Below are 15488 nucleotides of genomic sequence, written 5' to 3' on the forward strand. Positions count from 1 at the left end.
CACTTTCATATAATCTTTTCTGGGCTTCACTTCTTCCTCCAGACGGGACCACTGGGTAGCTTAAAGTTGTAAAAGCTTCAAGCAATTTACACCTGAGAAAGATGTGCCATTGTTTATCATGTGGCTTTCTTTACTTCCAGAGTTACAAGGGCCTCAGACTGTAACATCACGATAAATGGAAAGTACTTGTGATGTCTGAGTATTAGGTATTATTCAAAGAACATCCCCATTTTACAGATTAGGAAACAGATTACCAAATGTGGGCTAGGGTCCTCCTGGGAATGGGGCAGGGGGAATGCTTGCTGTTGTTAAAAAAAATTATCCCGACACTTGTTAAACACAATGAATAATTTATTCAAGATTAGTACAATAAGGGTCATGACTATTGGAAAAGGAGAGAGAAATTGAGCTCAACTCAGAATACAGCAAAGACAGCAAGGGATTTATAGCCAAGGAACAAGCACCGTGTCTGTGAGGGAGGTGACGGTGCATGGAAAATTACTAACAGGAGACATCAAGGGTAGGGGGATTCTGGCTAAAGGCAGGTCAAGGACTTCTACAACAAAGGTGTAATATAAGGAATCTAATCCATTATTAAATATCAAGAATTCAAGGGTGATCAGGTATCGAGGATGGATGATTTAGCACGCTTCTTGCTAACATTTGGGCCCAGCCAGGACACGGAGGTCAACGTTGAGGCCTAAGTGAAAAAGGGCTCAGAAGTACCAAACTAAAGGAGAGCATCTCTGTTCCTGCCTACTCTGACCTCTTTTCCCCCCTTAAACTCAGTGGTAACAATCTGACCTCTTTATTACCTGATTCCCATGGAAGGGGTGGGGAGTGGCAGGCAGCCGGTGCTCCAGGATCGTTGGGTAGGGAGCCTAGCTCTCTGAAAGCAGCAATGCCTAGTGGGGGTACGGAGGCCGAGTTCGGAGACCACCTGAGTAATTGCGGTCCAGAGCAAAGCCCCCCGGATCGGAACGGGAGCTACCCTCACGCCCCGCCCGGCTGCCGGCAGCCGCACTTCTGGGCGGATGCCGCAGGTCGGGAGGGACGAGGCTGACGGCGCTGATTGGCTGACCGCCGCGGCCTGGGGTTCCCCGGCCCCGCCCCTGCTGCGCTCCCCTTGCCCGCGAGGCCGCGCGCTGTCCGGTCCTGCGCTGCCGGGCGGGAGAGGCTGGACCCCACGTTCCTCCTCCCTACCGGTCCCCATCCTTAAAGCGCGAGTCTGGACGCCCCGCCTGTGGGAGAGGGCGCCAGGATCCGGACGGGGAGTAACCGGGGCAGGCCGGGGCCGGCCGAGGAGGTCCTGAGGCTACCGAGCTGCAGCGGCTGGCACACTAGCGCCTCGGCACTAACCGAGTGTTCGCGGGGGCTGTGAGGGGAGGGCCCCGGGCGCCATTGCTGGCGGTGGGAGCGCCGCCCGGTCTCATCCCGCCCTCGGCTGCACTCCTCCTCCGATTGGGAGGGGCCGTAGCTCGGGGCCGTCGCCAGCCCCGGGCCTGGGCTCGATAATCGAGGGCCTCGGCCGCTGTCCCGCAGCTCAGTCCATCGCCCTTGCCGGGCAGCCCGGGCAGAGACCATGTTTGACAAGACGCGGCTGCCGTACGTGGCCCTCGATGTGCTCTGCGTGTTGCTGGGTACGTACGCGCCGCCGGCCCGAGGGGCGTGTGCGCCCGGGCGGGGACGGCTGTCCCGGGAGGGCTTTAGCGCAGAGCTGCCACGGGCAGCTGGGGTGTGTTGCCTGTCGCGTGCGCCGCTGCGGGGCAACACACGGGGGGCGGCTTCTGCAGCCGAGGGACCCTGCTTTGCAGCCTGCACCCTGGCTCCCGCGTGCCCGCCGCTGTCTGTAGCCCGCCGGTGCGCTGAGCCCACCCCTGCTTGGACGCTGTTCACGCCTTTGCGCTCCATGCCTTGCTCCTGTTCTCTGTTTTCAGTTCCATTCTAGCAGAGCAGGGTGGGCTCCTCCCCTCTGTACTGTAGAGAAGCCTGGTCACTGGCCCGTCTCAGTAACGAAACTGGAGATTTGATGCACAGGGGATTCTCAGTAGCAGGCGCCAGTGCCTGATATATCGTGAGAAGTTTAATATTTCGGCTATAAAAGGCTAGAACCTTCCTAATTAGAAGGTGTTGCTAGGTTGTAAATTGTCAGGTTGCAAGTAGGGATGAGCACACCAAGTTTTTGCGTATAGGTCTGAAGAGGCTTTGGGGGTGGGGGAGGGCGCGGTACCCCAGACCTACTGTTTCCTTGTCTGCACATACCTTGCCATGGTGTAGCTTTCCATCTCTTGTGACAGTCCCGCAAGGAGCAGTAGACATTCTTTGGCTGCAGCAGATTTCGCATTGTCTTACTGATTGGAAGAGTTCAGTTCTGAGGCTTCTGGTTGCCAGTTACTCCTTTGTTTTGAAGAGAAAGAATTGGAATCATTTGGATAAGGGATGGGCGTTGGAAGGAGTAGCTTTCACCTTTTATGTATTGTATAAGGCACTTATGCTGTGAACTATTTATATGTGATGGAAAAAACAAAAACAAAGCAAGAGCTGCTGGAGGTTTAGATAGTCCTACTTATGTTGAAATAATCAGAATAGTAGTAGTATTGGCAAGTTCTCAGGGTGGGAGATCTGTGGCTTTAGCCTCCTAGATGAAAGTCTGCATAATGGTTTCTCAGTGACAGGAGATTCCCTCGGTTTTAATCCAGTAGTTCCTGGTTATTACACTCTCCAGTTTCCAGCCAGATTATTTAGGCCCTTGCAATCTTGTGGAATTCTTATAAATTCTGTTACCTGGTTTTGTTGTTGTTGTAAGGAAAAATTCCATTTTGTGTGTGTGTGGTTTTTTTTTTTTTTTTTTTGAGACAGTCTTGCTTTGTCATCCAGGCTGGAGTGCAGTGGTGCAATCTCGGCTCAGTTGCAACCTCTGCCTCCTGGGTTCAAGTGATTATCCTGCCTTGGCCTCTCTAGTAGCTGGGATTGCAGGCACCCGCCACCACGCCCGGCTAATTTTTCTGTTTTTAGTAGAGAGAGGGTTTTCTCCATCTTGGTCAGGCTGATCTCGAACTCCTGACCTCAGGTGATCCGCCTGCCTCAGCCTCCCAAAGTGTTGGGATTACAGGTGTGAGCCACCGCACTGGGCCCTAAAACTGTATTTTGTTACCTATTAATATGAAGCATCCTTGTTTACCAGGACGCTTCCTGTTTAGGTCCACAGTGAGTTTTAGGAATTAAGTTTAGGAAAGGTGAACACAATTTTGGAACACTGCCTTTTTTTTTTTTTTTTTTTTTTTTCCCAGCTCTGTTTGTCCCCCAGGCTGGAGTGCGGTGGCGGGATCTTGGCTCACTGCAACCTCTGCCTTCCGGGTTCAAGCAGTTCTCTGCCTCCTCCTGAGTAGCTGGGATTACAGGCACCCACCACCATGCCTGGCTAACTTTTGTATTTTTAGTAGAGACGGGGTTTCACCATCTTGGCCAGGCTGGCCTTGAACTCCTGACCTCGTGATCCATGCACCTCGGCCTCCCAAAGTGCTGGGGTTACAGGCCTGAACCACCGCGCTCAGCTGAACACTGTCTTTATAAAAACACAGTCCTTTCAGATGTCGGGACTTAATAATTAAATATATTCAAATTTATTTGCAACAGAAAATTACCTTTCCTAGAAATGTTAAATTTAAAAATATATTTTAACTTATACTTGATGTCATTGGAACTTTGTTAAACTTTGTTTATATTTTAGTGAAAGGAGAGGAAAATGTTCGATCAGACAAAAACAGTGTTTTCTAATGTATTGAATATTAGCCTATTATTGCCACATATTGTGCAGTATCAGAATTACATATCATCTTCCTCTTTTCGATCAATTTGTAAAACAACATAATTTTTTTTCCTATGGGTATCATTGCCACATATTGTGCACTATCAGAATTACATATCATCTTCCTCTTTTCCTACTGTGGGAGTTCGATCAATTTGTAAAATAACATAATGTTTTTCTCTATGGGTCAAACACTGATTAGGATGGGTGAAACATAATACAGCTCTGAGGTAGGTTAAGCTAATGGTATTAAACACAAAGCCATATGGTAGATCTGCAATTAAAAAAAAAATCACATGTAACGGAGGAACTGACATGAAGTACAATTTTATAAATTATGGGTTGTTGTAGCCTGTAGTTTTAACATGATACAAACATCACATAATTATCCTATAAAGGTTAATTTCGTTGCTAAGTTGACCTGACAGTTGCAGGAGTAGGATGACTCTCAGTAAGATAAAATTGTGTTTTTGGTGGTTTTGGAAAGCTTGCTTTGAGGACTTAATTTGTTTTAGGAAAAGGCATTTGATCTATTTACAACATTATGTTTTTGTATTACTGGCATTTCTTTTAAAGTAATTCAGTATATTACCAATATAAGCTCAGAATTCCCTTTTCCTAAATAGAAAGTGACCTATTTTACTGATTTTTAAAAATGTAAGATTGCATTTAACAACATCAGCTGTCCATTACAAACAGCAGTGAAGGAGAACAGTGGTGCAGGAGATACAAAACTTTTTCACACTTACTTTTGGAAGACACATGTTATATAGCAAATGCACCTTTCTGGTGGAGTCTGTTATATTAAATTTGATTTGGATTCATTTTACTGACAGCAGGAGATTGGTAGCCTAAAATCATGGTAGCTTGAAGAGGGGTTTCAACCTGGCATAAATTTCCTTTTTCTGTGGAGAATCTACAGGTAAGAATTGACTGTTAGAACAGAAAGATGATTAAGCACTTCGTAAGTACAGGGTTATGTGAAAGTGGTTCATAATTATAATGTAAATACATTCCAGATTCTGTTAATGACCACCTCGACATCATACAGTATAGCCATTTTAATATGATGATGTTACGTGAACCTGTTATACAACTACTTTATAATTTTACTAAGAGTGATGTGTTGAAGTGATCATTGAACATGCCTTGTGTGTGCGTGTGTGTGTGTGTATATATATATGTTTCTGTCCCTATATCATCTTTATCATCAGTGTGAAACACGATTTCCTCTATATACATGTTCAAATTATTAGTTCCTTAAGTGGATCTGATAAATTCTTGGAAAAAGAATGAGAATTTTGAGAAGTAATGTGTGTTAGTTCCTCAAGTGGATCTGGTAAATTCTTGGAAAAAGAATGAGAATTTTGAGAGATAATGTGTATGTGATTCCTTTCTGAAATGGAACATAGTCTTGCCATCTGTCTTTGTTTCTTTTTATGATGTGTTCTGTGACTGTAGAACAGGCCATATACATTATCTGAGTGCATGAGAAAAGCTCTACAGAGAATGGTGGTAGGCTGGTATGAAAGGGGCGATGTTTTAGCCCAGTGTATTAAACCATATCATGAATACAACTTATTAGTGTTTAATTGCTAAGGGTCATTTCAGATTTTAGCCACTATGGCATTAGGCTGCCAATTAATGGACACTGAGTCCATTAATTTGTTCAGTGCATATTGATTGAAGGCTAGCTTTGTGGCCAGTACGATGTTAGGGTTCTAGGGATACAAAGATGAATAAGATAATCCCTGCCCTAAAGGGCTCAGAGTCCAATGAGGAAGAAATAAAAAAGAGGTTATAATACATCATGATAAGTATGATAATGGACGTTTGGAATATGTTCCCTTTGAGCAAAGAGAAGGGCCTTGTCTAACATCTGCTTCACTGTAAATAAATGACTTGTCTGTTTACTCTTAGAGATGCAGAAAGGTCAGAAGTTACCTGGAATTACTTGTAGCTTCTTTTTTTTCCCCTTTTCCAACTTGATACAGGGCGGTAGGAACCCAAGTAAGTACCAATGTTTATGACTTATTTGCAGGCAGCCCCACAATATCTAAATTTAGATGGAACTGACAAAACTTTGATTCCATGTACCCGTGTTTTGCTGTTTGACAATCATTTAGAATATCTTTCTGTGCTATGTGTGTTCCATTTGCCCTTCCAAATCTTTTCTCCACTCTGCTCTGTGGCTCTGGGAAATGAATTCCATGGACTACATCAACTGATCGCTTCCTTTTTGGTTTCATATTAGCTTTGCCCAGTGTGAGGGATATCAGAAAGGATCTCCCTAAGAGCTAGTTCCCTCTTGCTGGATTTGGTGTTGCCAAAGCTGTTCACAACTCGTATTCAATAATGGCCCTCTGCCAGACACCTATAGTTACACATCTTTCTGGGTTCTGATAACCCTTCCCTAGCCCATTTAGACCTGGAGATGATAATGGCTTCCTGATGTTGCTAACCTGAAGATATACCACCATCTTTTGCTGTTTTCCCTAAACCCTACCTGTACCTTTTGAAATGGTTCCTTCATTAAGTTTTCTTGAATACTTCATTTGAGTATGCTGTTTTTCTTGCCAGGACCGTACTGATAATACCCATCTATGTCTAAAATGGATTTGAGGTAGCTTTCCTTTCTGCATTAAACACCAATTACAGTGTCCTTAATGGCAAATGCAAACAGGAGCCCATGGGCTGCTATGTTGGCTTTCTTGAGGGGGAAGGGGTTATGGTTCCCTCAGCATGCTCCAAATGTGGTATCATCATTATGCCAAATCAGAGTCAATGGGTGTAGAGTAAAATCTGGTGGCAAAAACATTTGCAACCAATGCTAGGTGGTTACAGGGTCCCTATTGCTTGTTTTACCCCAGTAATTACCTCAAATACTGACGTCATTTGTTATTACCATAATGCTGACATCATTTTACCCCTTAAGGATACTCCTAAGGAGAGGTCCCTTTGTTAAGCCTCAATCTGGGTCCCTTCCTCAAAGGGGGAAAAAACAAGTATTTTGGGAAGAGTCTCGCTTGCTAAATAGTCTCCAGCATTTTGTGCCTTCCCTTTTCTTGTAACATTTATTTGTTCATTCACTCATATTCAGTACACATTTGTTAACTGTATCATAGGTGCTGGGCAGTGTGTTAGGCACTGAAGATAAAAATAAGTAAGCAAATAGGACACGGTGCCTGTCCTGACCACTTGCTGTTTTCTTCTGTTTAACTTATATTAGGAAACTTATTTTGCTTCTGAGGAAAGTTTACTGGTTTTTCTGTTTTTTTTTTTCCCCCCCTCTATTCTTCTAGTCACAGAGAGAGGGAAGGAATCTCAAATAATGAACAAATATTTGTCAAAATGGCATATTCTTGGATCAGTCTAGAATCCTGTTGCAAGGCTTTTTCTTTCTTTAAATGGGTAGTTTGGAACAAAAGCAGAGGCCTGGAGGAAATTGCCGCTATTTGGCTGTCGTTGGTTTTATTCAGCTGAGTTTTAACTTAAATTTACCTTACTTGGATTAAAGTATAGAAATGTTCAGAAAACTTTCCCTTTATAGATTTTATGAAATGTAAATTCTTCCTTTATATTCTCTTTGAGGTACATCCTTTGGAAACTCAAGAATGTACTATGGATCTTTGTCACTCTTTCTCATTTAGTCATTTTGGGCTGAGCTCTACCAAACTTTCCGATGTGTTACTCAGTTTGGGGAATTATTCTGATTCTTTTGGTTAAGAAATTTCAAGGTTAAAATTGTCAATGTTTGCTATATTTAAAAAAAAAAAAAAGAGAAGTTGGCTGCAAAAGTCACTAAACTCCCAGATTTTGAGTGAACTGATTAAAATGTAATTTCAGTTTTTATGGAAAAAATTTGGAATGTTGTCTACTTCCTCCTAATTTAGGTGCCTTAATTCAACATTTGAAATGGAAATATACAGTCTGTACAATCAGCTAATTAGGGATTATAGAGATACTGTCTTGTCTCTTTTCTTCTTTTCAAAAAAAAGCATTTGCCATCCAGAGATTATGAATGGTGGTTACAAGTAGCATTCTTATCTTTCTATCCTCCTTTCTTCTTTTACCTTCTTTTTCATTGTCATTCCTTCCCCGCGCACTGTACTTCCCTTCCTTCTGCTCATCTTCCCTTCAGTCTTCTTGCTGTTTAGGTTTAATGTGCAAATGGTTTAGGTAGGTTGCCTTTTTACTCAACTGAAACTAGTCTTAAAATTGGGGCCAGGCATAGTGGCTTATGCCTGTAATCCTAGCACTTTGTGGGACTGAGGTGGGAGGATCTCTTGAGCCCCAGAGTTCGAGACCAACCTGGGCAACATTGTGACACCCCATCTCTATTTTTTTTTTTTTTTTTTTTTGAGACAGAGTCTTGCTCTGTCGCCCGGGCTGGAGTGCAGTGGCCGGATCTCAGCTCACTGCAAGCTCCGCCTCCCGGGTTTATGCCATTCTCCTGCCTCAGCCTCCCGAGTAGCTGGGACTACAGGTGCCCACCACCTCGCCCGGCTATTTTTTTGTATTTTTTAGTAGAGACGGGGTTTCACCGTGTTAGCCAGGATGGACTCGATCTCCTGACCTCGTAATCCGCCCGTCTCGGCCTCCCAAAGTGCTGGGATTACAGGCTTGAGCCACCGCGCCCGGCCCCATCTCTATTTTTTTAAACAAACACAGATTATAAAATTGGGAATGTCTTGTTCCTTATAAACTATGAAAAACTAGTCTGTATTTTTCTTTAAAATGTTAGGTAGCATAGTCTAGTGATGGACTGTGGATTCAAATTTTTTTTTTTTTGAGATGGAGTCTTGCTCTGTCGCCGCACAGGCTGGAGTGCAGTGGCCGGATCTCAGCTCACTGCAAGCTCCGCCTCCCGGGTTTACGCCATTCTCCTGCCTCAGCCTCCTGAGTAGCTGGGACTACAGGCGCCCACCACCTCGCCCAGCTAGTTTTTTATATTTTTTAGTAGAGACAGGGTTTCACCGGGTTAGCCAGGATGGTCTCGATCTCCTGACCTCGTGATCCGCCCGTCTCGGCCTCCCAAAGTGCTGGGATTACTGGCTTGAGCCACCGCGCCCGGCTCAAATTTTAACTCCTCCATTGAACTGTGTGACCTTGGGGGAGTATTCTCTTTGTGCCTGTGTTCTTTAGTTATATAATGAAAGTACCTATGGTTATCTTAAATGAGACTTAAATGAATCAATATGTAAAGTGCCTTGCACTTAATATGCATAATATATGTTTGTCAGGTAAAATAATTCTCTATAATCCTACTACCTGTAACATAATAATTACATTAGTAGAAATAACATCAACTAGTTTCGTATTAGGGACAAAAACACAAACTTTAAAATGTTTCTCATGAGTACTCATGGAATGCTTTTGAAACTTAGTGTTTTATTAGTCATGTGTGAAAGCCACGTACATGATTTATAAGTAGTGGTAATTCCAGCCATGGTGAAAATTGATCTGTATAGGTCTGCGGTGGAGTGTAATTAAACAAATGGAAAAACTGTTATTTTATACAGTGATAAGTCCTGAATTTCAGCGTACTCCAGAAAGTGGAGTCAGCTACACTCTAGTCACCTTTTTATTGCCGAGATCTTGGGAATGATTACTCCACTTTAAAAAAGTAGGGTTAATATTCCTAAAACTTTTTTTTTTTTTTTTTTTTTTTTTGGGACGTAGTTTCACTCTTGTCACCCAGACTGGAGTGCAATGGCATGATCTCGGCTCACTGCAACCTCTGCCTCCCGGGTTCAAGCGATTCTCCTGCCTCGGCCTCCTAAGTAGCTGGGATTACAGGTGCCCACCACCACGTCGAGCTAATTCTACTAAAAAGAAATGGGGTTTCACCATGTTGGCCAGGCTGGTCTGAAACTCCTCAGGTGATCCACCGGTCCTGGCTCTTAAAGTGCTGGGATTACAGGTGTAAGCCACCGCACCTGGCCCGATATTCCCAGAACTTTTGAATGACCTTAATTATACATCCTCATTTGTATAAATTCTATTATTTGAATTGCTCTTTGCAATTAAACAGGCAGCAAGGAAAAACTGTTGTGTAGTACTTCTCTATATCCTCTCTCCCTCTAAACCAAGCTTGTCCGACCCATGGCCGGGCTGCATGCAGCCCAGGATGGCTTTGAATATGGTCCAACACAAATTTGTAAACTTTCTTAAAGCATTATGAGTTTTTTTGCAATTTTTTTTAAGCTCATTGGCTGTTGTTAGTGTTAGTGTGTTTTACGTGTGGCCCAGGACAATTCTTCTTCCATTGTACTCCAGGGAAGCCAAAAGATTGGACACTGCTGTATCTAAACTCTATTTTTCAAACATTGTGACATATGTTAAACTCAAATCGATTTTAAAGTTGTGTGAGCACAATGTAGTTTTAAAGTATTTGACATTGCATCTTTTATTTATTTATTAAGCACACATTATTTGCTGTAATACAATGCCAGGAGCTGGAAATACCACTGTAAAAAAGATAAGATCTCCATACCAGTGTATATAAGACAATTACAGATGTTTGTAAAGGCTATGACAGAATTAAAGCAAGATTATAAGAAAGTTAGACTTTTGGGCACAGCAGTCTCAATGAAGGCTCTCTGGAGAGGGAATATTTGAATTGAGAGGTATTGAACTTGAGATTTGAAGAAAATGAGTCAGCCCTGGAGGAGCTGGGGGAAAATTCCAAGCATAGGGAGGAGCAGGTGTTGAGGGCAAAAGGAGAAAAGGGCATTTTGTCACAGAAAAGAGGACAGTGTGTCTGGAATATGGTTGGTATCAATGGTATTTTTAATAGTGAATTTTGTAACTTTTATTTCTAAATGCCAGAATGGATAAAAATAACAACTGACATTTATTTAGTGCTCTCTAGGCTTGGTGCAGCCAGTGCAGTCTCTCAACTCTCTCAGGAGCTTGGTCATCTGCATTCTGTAGATGACGGAAGTGAGGGCTGGGGAAGTTGGGAAACTCACCCAGGGCAACCCAGCTAACAATGGTATAGTCAGGAATTGGGAAGTGCATTTTTGAGGATTATAACTTCTGAATGCAGAGTAACTAGTGCGTATTTGGGAAAGGTTGTAATAAATGGAGAGGGTGAAGTGGGGATGGTTGATGAGTACAAAAAAATAGGTAGAATGAATAAGATCTAGTATTTGATAGTACAGCAGAGTGATTACAGTCAATAATTAATTGTACATTTAAAAATAAACAGTATAATTAGATTGATTGTAGCACAAAGAATAAATGGTTGAGGTGATAGATACCGCATTTACCCTGATGTAATGATTATGAATTATATGCCTTTATCAAAATATACCATGTACCCCATTTATACATATATTTACTATGTACCCACAAAAATTAAAAGTAAAAAAAAATTGAGAGGGTGAGAAAGGCAAGATTGTGGGAATTCGTTGTCTATAAAAACAATGATTATTGGGCCGGGCGTGGTGGCTCACGCCTGTAATCCCAGCACTTTAGGAGGCCAAGGTGGGCGGATTACGAGGTCAGGAGATCGAGACCATCCTGGCTAACATGGTGAAACCCCGTCTCTCCTAAAAATACAAAAAATTAGCCGGGTGTGGTGGTGGGTGCCTGTAGTGCCAGCTACTTGGGAGGCTGAGGCAGGAGAATGGCGAGAACCTGGGAGGCGGAGCTCGCAGTGAGCCGAGATTGCACCACTGCACTCCGGCCCCGGCGACAGAGTGAGACTCCGTCTCAAAAACAAAACAAAACAACATGATTATATTAGGTGGCTTAAATATTTTGTAACTATCTTAGTTTTATGTTTAGTTATGATGTAGTTTCGAGTCAGTTTCTGCTTACCATCTTGAGTATATCTTCTGTGTAAAAGAGGCACTTTAAAGTTGGGACCAGTGGCTTCTACCTGTAATCCCAGCACATTGGGAGGCCGAGGCAGGAGTATTGCTTGAGGTCAGAAGTTGCAGGTTGCAGTGAGCTGTGATTGTGCCACTGCACTTCAGCCTGGGTGACAGAGCGAGATTCTGTGTCTTTAAAAACAAAAAGAAGAGGCACTTCAGTATTTCATATCTCAGTCTCCCAATAACTATTAAGCACTAGCAATGAGGTTATATCATACTGGAGGATGTAACTAATTTCCCCTATTCAGTAACATGCTCACAGACTTTTTCTTCAAATAGCATTGTTGTTGCAGGCATTCCTTTCAGGTTTTCACAGGAAAGGAAGATCTTTGTCTTTGCCTGTGTTTCAAATGAATCATGTATGGAGTTCAGAGTGACCTTTGGTAATGCATTCTAGCAGATATAGTTAGAACCTCGTGATTTAGTCCTCAGTTGTCACTGCTTGGAAATATTTCCTGAGTCTTTTTCAGGGTGAGGTGTCCAGGAAAATGACATATAGGAAGTGTGTAGCGGATGAGCCCTTCAGTTAATTGGCAGGTTATTACGCCAGATTCTGCCTTGCCTTTTGGTTCATTTGCGTCAGTAGTAGGAGAGATGGGTTTGCTGCTGGGTGGTAGAGAGGTAAATGAGTAGAGAAGAAAGCTGTTATCTATTGAATCCTTAGTATATGCCTTTGGTAAATGTTTCACCTTAACTCATGTAATCATCACAGAACTCTGAGGTACATGGTATTAGCCTCATTTTATGCCCTACCTACCACTGGAGATACCAAAAATAGGTATGCATTTTTTGATCAAGGGCAAAATATAACCCATGGGTTTTTAATAGCTTATTACTTATGGTGGAAGACAGACTCAGGAAAAATGATAAAACTGTATAATGTTATTGAGTGCCTGTTAGCACTGAGATTACTACGAATGAGTGAGACAGGGTCTCTATCCTCAAAAGGTACACAGAGCTTTGGAAGGTGAGTTAGGCAGGTATTTTAATCAAGTCTTTTTTTTTTTTTTTTTGAGACAGAGTCTCACTCTGTTGCCCAGGCTGAGCACAGCGGCATGATCACAGCTCACTGCAGCCTTGACCTCCCAGACTCAAGTGATTTTCCCACCTCAGCCTCTGTGAGTTGCAAGGACTGCAGGTGTGCACCACCATGCCTGGCTAATTTTTTTTTCTTTTTCTTTTTTTTTTCGAGAGAGAGACTCGCTCTGTCACCCAGGCTGGAGTACAGTGACTCAGTCTCAGCTCACTGCAACTTTGCCACCCGGGTTCAAGCGATCTTCCTGCCTCAGCCTCCTGAGTAGCTGGGATTACAGGTGTGCGCCACCATGCCTGGCTAATTTTTGTATTTTTAGTAGAGACAGAGTGTTCACCATGTTGGCCAGACTGGTCTTGAACTCCTGACCTCAAGTGATTTGCCCACCTCAGCCTCCCAGAGTGCTGGGATTACAGGTGTGAGCCACCGCCCCCAGCTCTAGCTAATTTTTGATTTTTCTGTAGAGACAAGGTCTCACTCTGTTACCCAAGTTGGTCTAGAACTCCTGGACTCAAGTGATCCTCCTGCGTCAGCCTCCCAGAGTGCTGGGATTACACTTGTGAGCCATTGTACTGGGCCGGGAGTCTGTCTATATTTCAAAACAATTTCCCCTGAAACCATTGCTGCTGTTGCTATACAGCAGAGATAATGTAAACCTTTGGGCACATTACTTTTGACTACTGCTAAATTCTGAAATAATTCCTGTAGATAGTTCAGAAGAATATGAATCTATCCACATTAATAGGTGAAAACACTCTAATATGGTTGCTTAGGAAGTGTGTCACCATTCAGATACTTGTTATATGAATGACCGGGCAGTAGACTTGAGTCAGCCATTCTTCCAGGGTTTAAAGTCTAGCTCCATCTATTACTAATTGTGTGACATTGGGTAGGTCACCTCAACTCTTTGAGTTTCCTCATCTAATGAGGAAAGATGATGCTAATAGTGTCTTTCTCATAGTGCTGTGAAATTAGATGAGATAATGCATGAGACGATGTATGTGAAGTGTTTAACGTAGTCCTGGCCTGCATAATGTTTTTGCTGCTGCTGTTATGATCATTATTAAGCTAATAAGCCAATTTGGTACCACTGACACAGTCTGCTATTTAAATGTGATTTCATGTGTTGGTGACTTTTTTTTTGTTTGTTTAGTTTGTCCTAGCTTCAGTTTAAACAGCATTGAAGTCAGAACCCGGTTTGTATTTCAGTTCCTAGTGCCCAGATCATGATGGGAAATGTTTTGATTACTTCTAACCTATTTCTTTCTGGAATCAGATACCTCAGATCTTCTAATTGTACTTCTAGGTGTACTTCTAGGTGAACAGTATTCCCTCAGCTCATAGGCAAGGTACCTAAATGAAGTTCTTGGTTGGAGAGAGAACAGCAAACTAGAAATACAAATAAATAAAGATGTGTGTGAGGTGGGAATGGCATGGTTTGGATAGTAATAACTTCTCTTAGTCCTCAGCTCCTAAAACAGGAAGATTTTATTTCTTGAATATAAACTTGTCAAGAACTAACTTAAAGTACAGGTTGAATGAGCTAAACATTGCCGCTTGTCATCATAACTTCTTTTGATGAATAATTTATTCCTTGTTTTTTCTGTGGAGTTTAAGAAATAGGTATATGTAATGATTACAGTCATTTATGGTGTTCTGGGATTGTCCTAATTTTAGGTAACTGTCTTCAGAAAGGTAGCTTGTTAAATAGATGATTAAATGTAATTAAAATTTATACTTTTATACTTTTTTTTTTTTGAGACAGAGTTTTGCTCTTGTCCAGGCTGGAGTGCAAATGGTGTGATCTTGGGTCACGGCGACTGCCGGCTCACTGGTTCCAGTGATTCTCCTGCCTCTGCCTCCTGGTAGCTGGTATTACAGGCACCCACCATCATGCCCAGCTAAATTTTTGGATTTTTAGTAGAGATGGGGTTTCACCATGTGGGCCAGGGTAGTCTCAAACTCCTGACCTCAGGTGATCTACCTACCTTGGCCTCCCAAAGTGCTGGGATTACAGGTGTGAGCCACCATGCCTGGCCACTTTTTTCTTAAAATTTTTAAAAAACACACTTTTAAGAGAATATCTCTGTTTGATCTGGAAAGTATCACTAGCATAGTTATGCAGTGTAGCAGAGGCAAGTGACATTTGTTGTATTTTACTATTTGTCAAAGGGCATGGATAAGAGACAGGAGTTTTGAATGTGCTCCTTTCCAACTATTGTCTTTGCCTAACCCAGTAGCCACTTGGAGAAAAGGTTTCTTAAATTGTGATGTTATCAAAACTTGTCAGGCAGGTTATGGATAATGCTCAACTTTATGGCTAGTGTGGATATCTATATTAAAATTTACTTTATGTCCCACAGTATGAATGAAATTCTCAGTATTGCTGTTGAATATAGTCTAATTATTAACCAAATCTGAAAACCAGTAATTACCCTCTGTGAAGTTTTTTTTTATGGATTTCCCCCCTTTCCTCAGGATTTGACATTGTAAATGTTTTTTTAGTGAGTGGAATTTAGTTTGAACCCTTTATGTAAGAGTTCAAAGTGTGATCTACTAGTAAAAACAGTTGGTTTGGAAGTCAGAGTCCAGTCTTGCCTCTGCTATTCTCTGTGATCTCATGGACAAGATCCTATGGTTGCTTCATTTACTGATTGTAAATTATAATGAGAATGATGTATTCCTTGTTTATCTCTCAGGATCATAGTGGTAAATGAACCTCAGTTATTAAGGAGAGTCATCTTGTAGCAGTTGACACCAGTGG

At 42.4% G+C, this 15488-nt stretch overlaps 1 protein-coding gene across 2 annotated transcripts in view; it reads left to right on the forward strand.

The window, feature by feature from the left end:
- Nucleotides 1-1156: 1156 nt before the first annotated feature.
- Nucleotides 1157-15488, forward strand: part of PLPP1 (phospholipid phosphatase 1) — a 108775-nt gene continuing 94443 nt past the window's right edge. Inside the window, exon 1 of one of the 2 annotated variants that reach the window (XM_007972598.3) lies at nt 1157-1640. In XM_007972598.3, the coding sequence (XP_007970789.1) occupies nt 1583-1640 (58 nt within the window). In that variant the 5' untranslated portion in view covers nt 1157-1582. The remainder of the gene's footprint in view (nt 1641-15488) is intronic. The other variant, XM_007972589.3, reaches the window with a different exon arrangement.

Source organism: Chlorocebus sabaeus, chromosome 4, assembly GCF_047675955.1.
Source record: "Chlorocebus sabaeus isolate Y175 chromosome 4, mChlSab1.0.hap1, whole genome shotgun sequence".
Lineage (NCBI taxonomy): Eukaryota > Metazoa > Chordata > Mammalia > Primates > Cercopithecidae > Chlorocebus > Chlorocebus sabaeus.